At 39.7% G+C, this 18,229-nt stretch overlaps 1 protein-coding gene across 1 annotated transcript; it reads left to right on the forward strand.

Annotated features, from left to right (window-relative positions):
- Positions 1-9,921: 9,921 nt before the first annotated feature.
- Positions 9,922-16,291, forward strand: LOC148018597 (pentatricopeptide repeat-containing protein At3g09040, mitochondrial-like). The gene has a single exon (XM_087661602.1). It carries the CDS (start codon positions 10,436-10,438, stop codon positions 14,948-14,950), a length of 4,515 nt encoding a protein of 1,504 aa, XP_087517728.1. The 5' UTR covers positions 9,922-10,435; the 3' UTR covers positions 14,951-16,291.
- Positions 16,292-18,229: the final 1,938 nt, after the last annotated feature.

Genomic DNA, 18,229 nt, shown 5'->3' on the forward strand with positions numbered 1-18,229 from the left:
TAGATGATGATTTCTTGATTTTTGCCATATACCTTTGCATTCACCTCACCATTGCTAGATCATTGCTAGCCAACACTCTTATAGATGAGGGCTCCAATTACAATGCCCTTCCTTACTATTGTTGGAAAAACCTCGAGCAATCACAACTACAACCAATGAATGTGAAGCTAAATCTGTATGGAGGATGACCATATTCCTTGTTGGGTTAGATGTAAATTGATAGTCACTATTGATATTGAGAGAATTCTGCTCCTTTTCTATATTCTCCTAATACCAAAGGAGTTGGAATTAAAATTCTATTGGGGCATACATTCAAATGTTAGAACCAATGCAATGCCAATTATGTTGACAAATATATTCATCTAGAGTTGGTAGTTATGAGGGCAATTATGGTCTTTTCCTCCAAAGAGACATAGTCTAACCCCACTCCAACTTCCCCTACTTATTTGTCCAAACAAGCACCCGAAACTATGACACTATTGACTCAACTATTGAAAGGTCTAGCCCATGAGAAGCCCCCTATCAACATCCCATCACAATGCCAGTGGGTGGGAAACCTAGAGCCTCCTCAAACGCTTGCATACATCAAATTCCAAAAACACATGATCAAGGGCAACCAAGCTAACTCTGCCAGCATCATCATAATTTGCACAATATAATGTGATGGGTTCCCAAGGCCCTTTTGAAGGCACAAGGATATTACAAAGGTTGCCAAAAACTTTGGTTACCCAAACTCCCACATCTAGTCCTATAGCACTAGCTCTAATACAATCATAGAATCCTCCTAATTTTTTGACACCACCACATCAATTGATCAGTCTCACAAGGAACAAGGCTCTCTATCACACTCTTCTCTTGCCAACCCTTCCCCACTTTCTGCACCCCCTACGGAGAATAGAATCTACCAGCCCTCAAACTTGACTACTATCTCCCCTCATGTAGGCTTGCCAACTACCTTCGGAAGAGGAAACCGCTTTGCACTCTCTCACTCACCCCATATAAAACAAGCGAGTATCAGCCCTCCCCACCAACTACCCTAAAGAAGAGATGACAATGCCACTCGATCTATAAAATGGTTGAAGACTTGTTAATGCTCGCTAACAAGCGAACCTTTGATTGCTTCATGCAACCAAACTCCACATTTGGCACTTAGTCCAAACTATTTGCTATGATAGATTTAGGTTTGGTCAACACAGGCATACTCTTACTCACATCTCAATGGCATCCCACTCGGGAGGAACATGAAAACCTCTTCCATACAAGCATTACAGCCTTGGACTAGTTGGCTTAGGAATATCCACAATAGTAGTAGTTGAAAACACGTGAATACTTCCATCTCATATGAAAACAACTATCCTCAGTAATTTTGTGTGCTATCACAACCTACAATGTCTTTTGCAACTCAATTGCTCGCTTCCTTAAGAAATGCTATACACTTCGCCATGAGGCTACCACTCTAGAGAGAAAAGTGGTTATGAAGTAGCCTACAACATCTTTGCAGCTTGACTACTTGCTTCCTTTAGAAATGGTATACACTTTGCCATGAGGCTACCACTCTAGGGAGCAAAGTGGTCACCACCATCAAACAACTCAGAATTGTCAGCCTCCTAAGGCATGATCTGACATATTATGAAATTGCATCACTACATGTGATCATCAAATGTTGTGGGTTGACACTATGGAAAGACTTGCTACATCACCCACTTATTGACAAGCTACTAACTAAGGAGGAGCTCCATGTTGCAAATCATTTTAACGAACCTTCGCTCTTGGATCACCTCACTTCATATCTTTGTGAATTACTTGTCCAACCTATTGACCTGGATGCTCTCGATGAACTAGAGTACAATCCGAAATTTTATGATTGGTAGATTCTACACCCTTCTCCATTACACATAAATAAACCACTCCTTCAATTGTATATACCAATAAAACTATATACAAATATTATACACACACTATGACCTTCTCTCCCAAGCTAAAAAGCTTGCTCCTATTTTGCAGGGAGGGAGGGAGACCAAGATACAAAGTAGTAAAGATATCTGCAACCTTTGAAGATGAGGTTTTGACTAAGAAAGCAAATTGTCGAGACTAACCAACCAAGATCCCCAAGCAAGTAACAATTCATTATAATGAGATGGTGAGATGATGGGTAAGAATTGTCAAATTCATTGTGTAATGGTATCTAGGTATAAAAAGAATTTGGAAGTTGAATATGAAATGATGTTTCAAGAAAATTTTAAGAAGAAATCATGAGAATTTCCTCGGCCTTATAGGAAGAAGAACAACCACGAGTAGGAAACAAGTCCATCCTTGTCAAAGACACTCTTAACAAAGATAAAACCATCTTCATTGCCCAACAACATGCCAACTTTGGAATAGGAGTGAACATGTACGAAATGGGCTAAGTGTGATTCCAGACCACGAGCAACATTGAAAAAATGGTGAACCATTACTAATCACTTAGAGAACTGATATCAAAATGTCAACTAGGAGCTTATCTCAAAGCCACATACTACTACCCCAACTACAATGACAGTGGAAAAAATCGATCTCACCATAGTAGTGTAAATACACAATGTGTAAATTTGATGGCATTGAAAGAACAAAGAATGGAAGTGTGATTGGAATCCAAGTTATAGCTTAATCCACCAAGCATCAATAATAATGCAAGGAAGCAAACATGGAGCTACAATCAACCAAAAAGCTCTTTTGCATATAAGGAACACATCAACTTTAGGACTTGCATATGTAATGCTCTTTAGAGCAACTACAAGAGCAAACCTACAAATAGTCAGTTGCCTGGATGCTCATTCTTTGTTCCAATGCCATGTATGAGACCATGCTTCACAAACACAAATGAGAGGTTGCCACATAAACAAACAACTACTAGGTATAATAGGAAAAATAAATTTGTTCTTCTTTAAAACAAATTAGTAAATGTATTTATTTCTCTTTCAAAGATTACTACTGTTGTCGTCATCTTTATTTTCATACGAACATGATTTCTATTGGTGTTTTATAAATATAAATAAGACCTACAAAGGAGAATATGAATCCACATGAGGTATGCATCGTAGATATTATAGATTATACCTATGCACTTACTACAACATAAACAAAATTAACCATGTCAAACTTTATATGCAGCTCTTTTAGTTACACATTAGCAATGACAATAATCAGATCAATAAAGCACTAGTAGACATAAAGTATCATAGTTACTTGATAATTCACCAAATGAAAATGGTAAGAATGTTGGCAAACAACAATTGGTATATGTGTAAGGATTCAGTCATAGCAAGGAGTGGCAAAAATCCATGGACATGTGCAATTTACACTTTCAAACAATTGAGAGGGAGAATAATTAAAACAAAGAGTATATGCAAGGTGAAAATAATAGACTCTAGAGTAAGCGGCAATCCTAAAACAAAAGGTAATAATTTCACCATACAATAATATGCATGGATATCCATCAAGATGTATGACATACTACCTTTTGAAGTGAAGAAACTTGATTGTTCAGTAGGAAAGACTTGTACTTTCTCTAAGCTACCCTTTTTTGCTTCTATTTTCCAACTCAAAAATTATTTGTCAAAGTTTTACGATGCAAACTAGGCATGAGAAAGAACATGACCAGCACCATACAGGTTAGCCATCAGAAAAGTCATGACCATACAATGCAACTAAAAGACTATGACTATATAATGCATGTAAACTATTCCATAGTATAACACGAGACTCTCTTTCATTGAAGAACATAAGAACCCACATGTAAGTCAATTGATGTGTGCATCGATAGGGAGGTTGGCAAAGAAATGAGGCCATGCACAAGTCTTTAGTAATGAGTGGGATCCATTGCCAACCATCGAATAGAAGAACATTTGCAAAGGGCGAAAAATGTAGTGGGAGGAGAGAGAAAGCATGGCCTATTGGGGGTTAAAGGCTGCCTACATTTACTTGTATACAATACTTGCACACTTGTACATTGTAAGTAGTAGGGGCCCACCATCACTAGTACTTTATTGTTGGAGTTCCCACACATTAGTCTCTTTCTTCTTGTTTGAGCCTTTATAGCTCTTACTCTTTTCTTACTTCTACATGTGCTTCGAATTATGGCTCTACCTTTCAACTAATATCAAAGTGGGCATTCGAGGAGCTTCATAGACATTCACTTCAACTAGGGAAGAAAGCTTCATTTGTAGCTTCCATGGTAGTCACTCATTGAGATATGCATTATTCATGTTGCTTCCCTCATCACTTCCACTCTTTCCAATATTGATCAAGGCCTTTCTCCAAAACTTTTGAGCTTTGCCAAGTCATCATTAAGCACAATGGCAGCAGATAACTAATAGCCATTAGTGTACTCTTCACCTAATTTGCTACCCTTGTTCCTAACATTTTTCACCTCTTTCAACTCTCACTATTCATGATGTGTAGGACAGATCTATTGTTTAGACTTCATGTTCACTCTATGTAGGATGGCCTATTGTTTAGACTTGTTGTTTACTCTGTGTAGGACAGATCTGTTGTTCATTGTGTGTAGGACAAACCTGCTACTCACTGTGTTGTAGAGATAGACTTGATGTTCACTGTGTTGCAAATAGACGTGTTGTTCACTACATTGAGGATAGATATGCTATTCATTGTATTCAAGAGAAACCTGTTGTTCACTACTATTCAAGATAGACCTATTATTCATTATGTTCAAGATAAACCCCTTGTTCACTATTGTTCATGATAGACTTATTGTATACTATCAGGGCAAGTATTTGATTGGTTTAATGCTCTATTGATGCTTATGGGGTAAGTTTGTTATGCTTGGATGATGTATTGATGCTCGAAAAAGGCTTTGAATAATTAGAGCTTGTTTAGCTCAATATTTGGAAGGTTGTTTGTTATTATATGTTGTGGATTGAGAGCTTACATGTTGAAAGCTTATGTATGGCATGCCTACACACACATTTAAGATGCTACATGGATGTATTCATGCTCTTGGGAATGATTATTATGTCAATATATACTTATGTTGAGCTTTAGGCCTTGGTTTTGAGCTTTGTTGGATATATACTTGCAATGGCTATTCACCTTTTGTGGTTTCCCAATTAGCAATTTGAAGGATTATTGTATTGATGCTCGAAAAAGGCTTTGAATAATTAGAGCTTGTTTAGCTCAGTATTTGGAAGGTTGTTTGTTATTATATGTTGTGGATTGCGAGCTTATAGGTTTAAAGCTTATGTATGGCATGCCTACACACACATTTAAGATGCTACATGGATGTATTCATGCTATTAGTATGGGTATATGCTCCCGAATGTACTGATTCATATCATTAGGCACTCGAACATCCCGCATTCACTTTCAATAGGAGACACTTGCATTTTTTATTGCAAAGCTTGGTTCTTTAGAGACAATGGGAATTCTTGCTCATATACATGCTTAATTGATACATGCATACACTGTTCTTTTATATATCAGCTTTGACTCTTGTGGGATGATTTTCTCTTGAGCATTTTGATAGCTTGTACCTATTATTGTTAGTGGGTTGTCAATGGGAGATGCTTGACACGCGTTGGTTGTACGCATCTATGTATTTGGCACTCCATATGCTTTGACAATTCTTGGTACTTGGTTGCTGCACTACCAATTGCATTCTGTATATCTCACTTGCTTTCCAAACATTCCTACTATTGGGAGCTTACTTTGTTGGTTATTTACCTATTGATGTATGGCCATTTACTATAGTCTTGTGGATATCAATGTTGAGTACTAATTCTGATAAGTTTCTTTGAGCACAAATGCCTTGTTTGAGCACTCTACTACCCATAGTTCATGGAGTTATCTATGCTTTTGTTTCCCACCTCTTGCCCACCCTTTTGGCTCAAATTTAGGACTATTTTGCTATAATTATATCAGCTCATACTCTTCTATTTGCAGTCATAATAGCAGGTACCTCCAATGCATCAAACTGGTAGTGCCATTTTCAACATTGAAAAGATGGATGGCAATAACTTCTTGCATTGAAGGATGTAGCTCTAGCATGTATTGATGCAAAAAAAGTAGGTTAGGCCATTGAAAGCCAAGGGCATAAAGCTAGAAAATTGGAAAAGAGATTATTGGGATAAATTATGCAAGTCTATATCATACTCTCTTTGGTTAAGCAAGTGTATTTCAATGTTATCTTTATTGTTGCCGATGCATATGATTTATGGAAGAAGATATGTGATCTTTATGACAAGCAATCTTACATCTCAGTTATATTGGTTGAAGAAGAGTGTGTACCTTCGTATGAAGGAGGGCACCCCTATGTCTCACAAGCCATCAAGTTTGAGGATAAGATAGAGACTCAAAACCTAATAAGGGCAAGTCTCAATCTTATGGGCAATCTTATAGTAAGTCTTGCAGTCATAAGTCCTTTTTGACACGTCATTATTATACGCAACATGATTATATTAGGCCATGATGCCATAGAATGCACAATGCAAAAGGCAAAGGGAAAGTACAAGAAAATGCAAAGTCCATTGGGATTATGCCTAAGTCTAGTGTAAAGATAGAGGAGATAAATGCAGCATAGTTCCAATGATTACATTCTTGTTGCTTCATCTCTTGATGCTACTTAGTTGCCCGATGCATTGTCCTTTTAGTCTTAATGTTGGCTTCTTGATTTGAGGGATTTCTTCCATGTTACCCTACATCACCATTGGTTTCATTGCTACTATACTGTTACAAATTCTATTAGACTGGGAGATGACACTACATTGGATATCATTAGCATAGGTGATGTTTTGGCCTTGGTGCTCCTATCTGCTTCATGATGTACGTCATCTCCCAGCTTTGACTAAATGCCTTATTTTAGTTGGATGGTTGGATAATTACAAATGCCATGTATCTTTTAGTGATGCTTCACGCAAGAGAAGATCACCAATGGTAGTCTTGTTTTTGCTAGAGGTACCAAGGTTGGCACCCTCTACCCTTTGCTTGTTTTGGATATGTTGACCATGTTTTCTTCCACACATATCTTTATAGTAGCATTACGTTGGGCACGTGTCTTTAAAATGAATGAAAGTATTGATCCATTTGCAATATCTCGTGACCTTGGATTATTTTTATTTTGATTTATGTGATCATTGTTTGTATGATAGGAAGACTCATAATTCGCATAAGAATTTCGGTTCTACATGTGTGGGTGAGCCTTTAGCTCTTGTACACTTAGATGTTTGTGGCTCCATGCCTTGTTAGGTCATTGGGTTGTGCAAAGTATTTTATTACATTCATAGATAATTATTCACATAAGATTTAATCCTGTCCTATTAAGGAGAAATTGGATGTTTTACCTATGTTTTAGTGCTTTCTTGCCATGGATGAGAACTAGTTTGGGTATAGGTTAAAATGTTTTGAGCAGCTTTGTGATGAGAGGGGTATTAAGTGTTAGTTGACTGCCCCATACATCCCAACTGAGAATGGTGTTGTAGAGCACATGAATAGGACTATTTAGAAAAGGGCACATAGTGTGATTAATCATACATGCTTATCATAGCATTTTTGGATTGCGGTAGTTACTACTACCATGCATCTCATCAATAGATCTACTCTTAGTAGTAGAGTTGTAGAGGAGGTATAGTTTGGTAAACCTCTCTTATATGCATGCATGTGAGTCTTTGGATATGAGTCTTTTTGCTATATTCCCAAAGTCAAGCACAATAAGTTGGATTTAAAGTCTGTTGTCAAATATATCTTTCTTGGATATGGGGATACAGGTGAGATGGCTATTGTCTTTGGGATTTACATGCTCGGAAGGCTATCCAGAGCCATCATGTTATATTCCATGAGGAAAAGATGCATATGCGATTCGAGTTGGTGATTGAGGAATACAAGGTGATCTTTCAAGAGGAGTCTCCTATTATAGTATCACTAGTTCTAGTAAGAAAACTTACTGTAGTTGTTGATGATGTAGTGGCTCACGATCTACCTACTGTGTAGGATCATGATGTTGGACAGAAAGGATAGGTTGTACAAGCCCAATAGTAAGTTTTGAGATGCTCCATTAAAGCTTGATGTCTTCCTAATTGCTATGAGCCCTCTATGGATTATGTCATGGTGACAGACTCTACTAAGTACTTATTTATGAGGAGGCTATACACAGAGGTGATTGTCATTCTTGGAAGAGGGCTATGTAGTGTGAGTTTGATTTGCTATAGAGGAATCATACATGGGACTTAGTTTTCTTGCTTGATGGAAAGTGTACATTGCCATGCAAGTGAATGTACAAGTTGAAGAGTATACCTAGTCACCCTAAGTTAGTATATAAGGCCATATTGGTTGCTAAGGATTTTAAGTAGGAAAAGGGAGTTGATTTTAATGGGATTTTCTCTCCTATGACTACCCTATGCTTGGTCTTGGACTTGGTTGCTAACTTAGATTTGGATCTTTATTAGATGGAGATTAAGATGACTTGTTTACACGAGTACTTGTATGAGGACATTTATATGTAGAAGTCTAAGGGCTTTGTGAAAAAAGGTAGGGAACACCTAGTATGCAAATGAAGAAAATTCTTTATGGACTTAAGCACGCACCTAAGGAATGTATTGAGGCTGAGCATATTGCAGCCACTAAGGCTTGTAAGGATGCTTTATGGTCAGGTTGTATGGTAGCAAATTTGGTATGACTATGATTCCTACACTATATTTGGACTCGATGAGTGCCATTCAATTGGCTCGTAATTTGGTCTTCCATACGAAGACAAAGTATATTGAGGTGTGTTATCGCTTCATCATCATAGAGATGGTAGAGAACAAGTCCATTGAGCTTATCAAGATTCCTATGGATATGAATCCTGTAGATCTATTCATTAAAAGTGTCCCAATTGAACGCTACGTCTTCCTTAGGAAGCTGATGGGTGTAGGATGGGATGGCATCTTTCCTCATCTAGTTGTAATCTATGTATATAGTGTAGTTTTCTCTTTTTTCTTTTATTCCTCACTCAGGCACATTCGCCTTTAAGTGGGAGGCTGCTAGGGGTTAAAGGCCACATGTGCCTACCTGCCCACATCTACTTATATATAGATCTGCACACCTGTACACTACAAGTGGTGGGCGCCCATTATTATCACTTTATTCTTTATTCTTTTCATGGCAATAGAATAAGGGAAGGCAAGTCACACATTGTGACTGTTGGAGTCTCCACACATTGGTCTCTCTATTCTTGCTTGAACCTCTATAGCTCTTACTCCCTTATTGCTTCCACTTTTGGCTCTATCTTTCATGGCCATATTAGGGGAGGTGAGAGAAAGTAGTAGGCCATGTCAAGAGAGATGAGATAAATGTCAGAGTTGAGGTGAGAGAAAGGAGTAGGCCTATCCTCATTTTTAGAGGGTACTCCATGAACATGGTAAAGTCCCCTTTTTCACAAGGTACAAGTCCACAAACATGAGACATACGTAAGAGAAATCTCACTATGTGAACTTGTGCAGGTGTTCCAACTCTAATTTAACTAGACTTGAATGCACTTGTCTCCTACTTAATAACAAGCGTATATCCAAAATCTTAGTATATATCAAGATTCTAGAATATTATACTAAATTTGAGCATATATTTCCAAAACATTAATAACTAAGACTTGCGTAAGTCCCTTGACTAGTGCATTGAACTTGCCAAGTTGAAGTATAGTCAGCAAAATGGCCTATGAATAGTTATGTGCCTTCAATGAGGTAGGTTGAAGAGAGAAGGTGCGCCTAATTTTGAAGATTGAGGAAGTCAAATGCAACATACAGAATGTAAAAAATGAAAGACGAGATTATTAGGAACCCGTCATGAAACTCCCTCTCATATACACTCCAACAAGTTTAGTACCCACCATTTTGGAGGGTACTCCAGTGAAAACACTAAGTTCTCATTTAACTCAAGACAAGTTAAATCGAGGCAAGTTTTTTGGCCACACGAGCGATTCTAATTTCTATCCACGCAATTGACTCGTGCAGGTCGATGGACCTGCGCGTGTCCTGGCTTTAAAGCTGCACGTAGCTCGAGAGCCAGCGTAAAACTGACGAACATGTCTGAACGCTTCCCGGCGAATTACCAGAAGAATGAAGTATGAGCGTGGAAGAATGAAGTATGAGCGTGTCCAAGGAAAATTGGCATCAGTTATCAGGGGTAGTGCTAGAACTTTTCCTACCTGGACGATGTCTGGTTATTGCCTATCACATGATCATCTTCACAGAATGATGATGATACTGAGCTCAAGCATCTTCAAAGCGAGAAGCACAGTCATAGAAGTGCTGCTCTGCAAATGGGTTCTCAAGAATCAACTCTTTTGCAGGACTCCAGCTGAGGGACCAGACAACCCACTCTACTGGGCTCCTACTTGAAAATATCCCGTGAGAGGAGAGAACCCAAAGTGTCCAAATGTGACCTTTTGAGCTCTTAGATTGTAGTAACAATGGAGATGCTGAGCATAGAGGATGCACTGCCTTCTTTGGAGACAGCAGCGACGTTCCCTTGGTCGATGCAGGCATACAGCTGCATCTTGCAGAAGTGTAAACATGAGAAAAAACTAGTGCATGCCAATAACTTGTATATGCACATGTGCAGCTATGGCTTGGAGCGTCATATGGCATTCGATAATCAACTTGTGCCCATGTTTGTGGAGTGTGGAAGTGTGCCAGATGCCCAACGGATGTTTAATCGATCAGTTCACTTCAGTGAGCATAATTGGACTTCTCTAATACAAGGGTATGTTGAGGGTGGCAAACCAGAGGATGCCTTGACCTTGTATCAGAATATGCAACAAGAGGGTGTAACTCCAAATCGGTACACTTTTGTTGCTTTATTGAAAGCTTGTACTAGGCTCAAGTTGCAGGACAAGGGCCACGAAATACGGATTGATCTTGCGAAAATGGGGTTTGAAGAAGATCCTTTTGTTGCTAGCATTTTGGTTAACATGTATGCAAAGTTTGGTCTACTTGCTGAAGCGAGGGAGCTTTTCGACAACTTGTCCCTGCGAGATGTCGTCACATGGAATGCTTTGATGACAGGACTTACAGAACATGGGCTTGGCCATGAAGCTCTATCTTTCATGGAAGAGATGCAGTTAGATGGAGTTTCCCCGAATGATGTTACATGTATATGTATGTTGAAGACATGCGGAAGCACAGGAGTTCTAGAGCGGGGCAAAGAAGTACACATGGAAATTATCTTCAAAGGCTATGAAAGCATTCCTCTTATTAGTAATACTGTGGTAGATATGTATGCCAAATGTGGATCATTTGCAGAAGCACTACATATGTTTGCAGAGTTGCCAATACGAGACTCAATCTCATGGACTTCACTGATTGCGGGGTATGCTGAACATGGATTTGGTAAGGAAGCACTGGATTGCTTAGAACTCATGCAGCTAGAAGGTTTGTCCCCAGATTGTGTTACATTTGTATGCAGCTTGAAAGCGTGTGGCATATTAGGAGCTACAGATAGAGGCCAGGAGTTGCACTCTGAGATCACTGAAAGAGGATATGAAAGAGAGATTTTTGTTGGTAATAGCTTGGCAGATATGTATGCCAAATCAGGTCTAGTTGCTGAAGTTTGTGAGATAATCAAATTGCTCCCTGTGCGGGATGCTGTCTCCTGGAATACACTGATTATGGTCAATGTGGAATATGGTTTTGACAAGCAAGCTCTTGTCAGTTTGGAAAAGATGCATCTGGAGGGCATAGCTCCTGATTCTGTCACATATATCTGTATTTTGAAAGCTTGTGGAAAACTTGGATTACTTACCAGGGGCCAGGAAATACATTGTGAAATTGTCAAGAGGAGCTACACAAGTAACTCTTTCATAGGCAGCAGTCTGGTGGATATGTATGGAAAATGTGGCTCACTTGAGGAGTCAGAAAAAGTCTTCGAGCAGTTACTAGTTCAAGATGTTGCCTCATGGAATGCATTAATTGCAGGTTATGCTGAAGAAGGGTGCTGGGAGGGAATACTAGCCTGTTTGGAAAAAATGCTGGTGCAGGGAAAGTCTCCAGATGAAATTACACTTGTTTATGGCTTAAGGGCTTGTAGCAGTTTAATAGCCATAGATAAGGGTCAAGATATACACTCAGACATTTTGAAGAAAGGGTTTGAGAATGAAACTTTTGTAGGCAACACACTGGTGCATATGTATGCCAAATGTGGCTCACTTGCAGAAGCAATCCAAGTATTCAAAGATTTGCAAGATCAAACTGTAGTCTCATGGAATGCAATTGTATCAGGGTTTGCTGAAGGTGGGTATGATGAGGAAGTTCTCAACTGTCTGGAGCAGATGGAATTGCAGGGTGCATCTCTGGATGTTGTCACATTTTTTTCATGCTTTAAAGCTTGTGGGAACCTTAGAGCCTCAGAGAAGGGCTTAGAACTACATACTCAGATGGCCACAAGGGGGTTTGAAAAGGATCCTTTGGTTGGCAGCAGTTTGCTGTGCATGTATGTGGAATGTGGCTTGCTTCGAGAGTCACAAGAAGTGTTTGATAACCTGGTCATCCGAGATGTTGTTACCTGGACCACTCTGATTGCAAGCTATGCTGAACATGGGCTTTTTGACAAGGTCATGGGCAGTTTGGAACGAATGGAGCTGGAGGGCATGTCTCCAGATGTTATCACTCTTGTTTGTGTTTTGGAATGTTGTGGCGATGTAGGTGCCTTGGACATGGGCCAACGAATATATGCTGGAATTGTGATGAAAGGACTGGAAAAGGACCCTTATGTTGGGAGCCAGTTGGTGGGTATGTATGCCAAATGCTATTGCTGTGAAGAAGCTTGGCATATCTTCAATCAGTTGACAGTCAAAGAGGCAGCAGCATGGGCTGCATTGATTGCTTTGTATGCTGAACTTGGGCTAGAGGAAGAGACAGCTAATGTTCTAGATCACATGCTGTTAGAGGGTGTACCATTGGATGCTTTCACATTGCTTCATATCTTAAAAGCTTGTGGAAATGTGGGAATCGTCAAGAAGGGCCAAGAATTGCATGCAGTAATTGTTAATAAAGGCTTGGATAGTAGTTCTTCTTTAGGCAATTCACTTGTCTACTTGTATGCCATATCTGGATGTTTCTTGGAAGCATGCGAAGTGCTTGACAAACTTCCTGTTGGAGATGTGGTTTCATGGAATGCGTTGATCACAGGGTATGCTGCACATGGCTTTGGCATAGAAGCATTGCATTGCTTTGAACAAATGCAGCTGGAAGGTGTGCCTCCAAATGATGTCACATACATTTGTAGCTTGAATATTTGTAGCAGCATAGGAGCTGCAGCTACAGGTCAAGATATACACTCGCAGGTTGTAAAGGTTGGACTTAATGAGCATCCTGTTCTGGGCAGTGCTTTGGTGGACATGTATTCTAAATGTGGGCTTTTTGAAGAAGCTATAAATATTTTTGAGGGGCTGCCAGCTCAAGATGTAGTCTCACATACTGCAATCATTGGGGGCTTTGTGGAAAATGGTCTGAGCAAGGAAGCACTCGCATGTCTGCAGCAAATGCACCTGGGTGGTGTTTGTGTAAATGCTATCACTTATGTCTGTAGTTTGAAAGCTTGTGGTGTCATAGGAGCCCTAGACAAAGGCCAAGAATTACACACAGAGATTACTAAGAAGGGCTATGATTTACAATCTTACATTGGGAACACATTAGTGGATATGTACGCCAAGTGTGGCTCACTTATAGAAGCACAAAAAGTATTTGATGAAATACATGTTCAAGATGTAGTCTCATGGACTGCTTTGATTGCAGGATATGCTGAATATGGATGTGGTGCAGAAGTCTTCCACTATTTCGAAAAAATGAAGCAAAATGGTCTCTCACCAACTGCTGTTACTTTTGTTTGCTGTTTGAAAGTGTGCAGCATCATAAAGGCCACTGCAAAGGGTCAAGAGTTACATGCTGATATCACCAGTCATGGATTTGAAAGACATTACACTGTTGGCAACACACTGCTATCTATGTATGCCAAATGTGGGTTGCTTGCAGAAGCTCAAGTCATTTTTGACACGCTAGAAATACGAGATGTTGTTTCATGGGTTGCACTTATTTCAGGCTATGTTACATCTGGGCTTAGCAAGGAAGGGTGGAGCTGTTTCCAGCAAATGCAATTGGAAGGTGCACCTGCAGATGTACTTTTGTGGAATGCTTTGATCTGGGGCTTTAATGATGATCTGGAAAATGAAAACCCCTTTTCAGTGTTTGCACAAATGCAGGAACAAGCCCTTTCACCAAATAGCATGACCTTTGTGAGCCTTTTAAAAACATGTGCAAACATAGGGGCCATACAAAGAGGCAAAAGGTTTCATGCTCAAGTGCATGGAGTGACCAGCCTCAATGCTGAGCAAACTGAAGAGGCAGTGGGCACTGCTCTCATTGACATGTATGGTAGATGTGGAAGCATGGTCAACGCGCAGCAAGTTTTTGATAACATGGCTACAAGGGGGCTAGTGACTTGGAACTCTTTGATAACTGGTTATACACGTCAAGGAGAAAGCAAACATGCCCTCTTTTTATTCAAGAAAATGCGGTGTGAAGGTGTAGAATCTGATGATCTCACCTTCCTCAGTATTCTTACTGCGTTGAATCATGAAGGTCTCGTGGAAGAGGGCCAGATGCATCTGAAGGGTATGAATAGAGAGTATGGTTTTCATCCTACCATCAAGCACCATAGCTGCACGGTCGATCTCCTCGGTCGAGCTGGCCAGCTGGATGAAGTTGAGGCTGTAATGAGAAATTTACCTGTTCAACTTGATCTGTGGGTTTGGAATAGTGTGTTGGGGTCCTGCCAAAAATGGGGTAATACGGAGTTTGGAAGACATGCATTTGAATCTGCTGTGAGACTGGATAAGGAACACGATGCAACATTTATTTTGTTCTCCAATATCTTTGCAGGGGATGATGCCGAGAGATGTGATATGCTAACCTTAAACCATGCAGTATGACTTATAAATCATTGCATGTACGTTGGCCAAGCATTGGAAATATGGTGCCTTGTGTTTCTGACGAATACACAGGCAAAAAATGCCATATGGAATTGTAAGGTCCACAGGGAAGCCTAGACTTACCATGGAACAACCAACACGAGTATGATCGCAAGGGCCCACAGATAGACCTAACCAGGATCCATAAACTTCAGTATGACAGCTTAGGTGACTTGTGCACATGCTCATATAAGAGCTGGGTCTATCGCAAACGGAAATACAAGAGGGCGCTCCAGTTCCCTGCGGTCACGCCAAGGAGAAGGAAAACAGTTTTACCAGCAAAATCCTGAGATCAATGGCGGACAGAAGGTACACTTTTCTTTCCAATCGGTGGATGAATGACTCCACAGACATCTGATCAGACCAACAAGAGTCGTCGCTCTCTATCAGCCCTGTTAACCCTGCAATAACGCCCCCCTTTTTGCAAGGGTTTGTGGGGGTTGTGGAGGGCTGCAGAAACCCACTCCTCTTTTTCCCTGCAAGTGCGACACAGTTTATGCGGGGGAGGGGGGCCATCTTCCCCCCACTAGGGCTGTGTGCGATTGGCTCTAATGCGGTGTTACAACTTCAAATTTGCAAAAGAAACAAACTGCAATACATGACACATCTATCCTAAAGATAGAAATGGCATTCTTGAACAGGAACACATGCAACTGATGTCAATTCATTGTATGTGCGACAGGCATAAACTGCAATACATGGCACATACACCCTAAAGATGGAAATGGCATTTTGAACAGAAACACAAGCAAGTGATGTAAATCCTTGTATGTGCGACAGTCATAAAGTGGTAGCGGAGAGGGTAGAGATACATGGCGTTGAGAGCATTAGCATTGTGAGTAAGGACATCATTTACATGGGATAAATAAAATGCATTACTTGGATTGACACCTATGCTCATATGCTGTGTTCGTGAAAGTTGGGGTTCTTGTCCATTCTTAGCATTCGTTGGTCCTCCCTTTTAGGTTCATTGAGGAGCAGGGTCCCACTACAATCAAGCTCCATTATTGATTTGGCTTTTGAGCTATCCTATCTGCACGTAGGGGCAATGCGAGGATGGCTCTTGTGTACTCTCTTATTCAATATTTGGAGGGGAAGCATGCCCCCCCTTGTAGGTGTTTGGATGTTTCTATGAGAGAGAGAGAGAGAGAGATGGCTCTTAGACCTACATTTCAAATTAATCATGCAACCATTCTATGCACATTGTAGACGATGGTTCTTGAATTTTCCTAGCACAATTCGAAAAAAACATAATGTTGATATTTACAAGTAACATTATCCCCCTCCTAGATGAGTGCTAGTCCCATGATACTCATTATCATAGGTAGCATGCTCCAACTTGTATCGAAGACACGGATGCTAGGGATGTCTATGAGTTGTTCTTGGAGAGGTTCTTTTGGGTGTTAATAACATATACTTCTTGGCACTTGGTAAGTTCGGGTTGGAATGGTGATAGGTAGTAAGGCCACTAAATTCTACAACGTTCTTGGGATTCTTGACCAATAATTTCAAATGGTGGGCTAAAGGATGGAAGTATTGATTTGAAAAACGACTCATGGTACACAGGTCCTTGCAATCTTTCAGATTGACAATTGGAAAACCTCTTGTGTAGTCTCTCCCTAGCCCACACTTGAGGACCCAACCCGTAATTAGGTTATTGTGCAAATATTATATGTGTGCATACATACTTAAGTACTAAGTTAAAAGGCTACTTTATTGGTTCTTCATAGTTATATAGTTGATGAAGTAAGAGGGCTTGGTAGGCGAGAAAATTTGTCAGTGCTGAGGAAAATGGTATTTGATGAAGCTCATGGGAGATACCATTAGTATGTTGGACAAGGTGTTGCATTGTGGTTGAATGATTTTGAGGTTCAAGGTCTCTAGTAGTTGTAGCTACTTGTGGTAATTGAAGAGAAAATGGTTTCCTTTTCAAGTGCATTCTTGCCTTTGTTGATTGTGATGGCACTAAAGTGAATGATCGATAGAGAGAGAAAGAAAAAAGTCTTAAGTGACTCAAGGTGATAGATCTAACCATAGATGAGATGGGCTCCCTACATATGTCTTGCCCTTCATGTGCCTTGAGCAAATGTTTTGGAGGGGGAAGGGGGAGGGCTAAGGGGTTAGGAATATAGTTAGCTAACCAATCACTTAATGTTCCTAACTTGAGGACTTGTAAGTGTGATGCCATGATCCTGCTTTTCTTTTCTTTTTTTTTCCTGAATAAATGAGACTTCCAGCCTTGCAAAAGAGACTAAAAACTTTTTGGGTTGGGAAGGATGATGATGTTAAAATTTGGCTTTTGTATACATTTGGAGAGTATTGTTGTAGAAATGATTTGATTCATAAGCTGTTGTGCTAAAAAAGTTATTGTTGATGAAGAATTGAGGATTGAGGTATCTAGAAATCCATTGCACTTCTTGTGAGGATAGTAGATGATTTGAGGTAGCAATCAAAGTGGATTTTGCTCGAGGAAGTTGGCTCCTCAATGTTGGCTTTTTTTTTGCATGTCCTTTAGGTAAATCAAGGATTTTGCATATCCATGTCTCTAGTTGAGGATCTTGTGCATTGTCCTGGTTTCACTCTTCTTGTGCTCTTCAAAAATTGTTGATTTGATGCTTCATTGGTGTTGCCTTTAGACTCAATTGCGCCACTTGTGACCTATTCTATTTGCTTTTACTTTATAGAAATTGGGGGCATATGTGATCAAGTTCAAAATAAATAAAATTTGAAAGTTTGAAAAGAGAATTTAAGTTTGATTTGGTTTTTAAAATTAAAGTGATTGATTCTATTATGTATAGCAATTATAATGATTTGATTGTTTATACAAGTTAATAAGTTATGGTACAATGTTGGTCCACCTCGAGATAAGCCATTTATATAAGTCTAGATTGTATTGGAGTGTAACGTAAGCATTGAGGAGTGATAGAGCTTTTTCAAAGAATAGTATATATGTAGCAGTGTTGAGCACCACATTTCTTTGGCCCAATCGACTATAGCAATGTAGTTCCTCCTCTATCAAAAGCTTATTCAATAAAGGGTGATCTAGGACTTATATTTCCCCAATGATATCATTAGTTGAGACCTAGTGTTGTGACTAATGCTCGCATGGTGCACCAATTCTTATCAATGATATCATTAGCTAAGTAGTTACATTAGGATGTTGCTATTGTTGATTTTCTCATTCCTTCTTAGGTGATAAAGGGGCTTTCACCTACATTGTTTCTGCTTGGCAACACAAAG

The sequence above is a fragment of the Lygodium microphyllum genome, chromosome 21 (genome assembly GCF_053477565.2).
Source record: "Lygodium microphyllum isolate KBCC chromosome 21, Lygodium_microphyllum_v1.1.10, whole genome shotgun sequence".
NCBI lineage: Eukaryota > Viridiplantae > Streptophyta > Polypodiopsida > Schizaeales > Lygodiaceae > Lygodium > Lygodium microphyllum.

What these genes read in the sequence shown, in the direction of transcription:
- LOC148018597 (XM_087661602.1), top strand. Translation starts at nt 10,436, where the DNA reads ATGGAGATGCTGAGCATAGAGGATGCACTGCCTTCTTTGGAGACAGCA.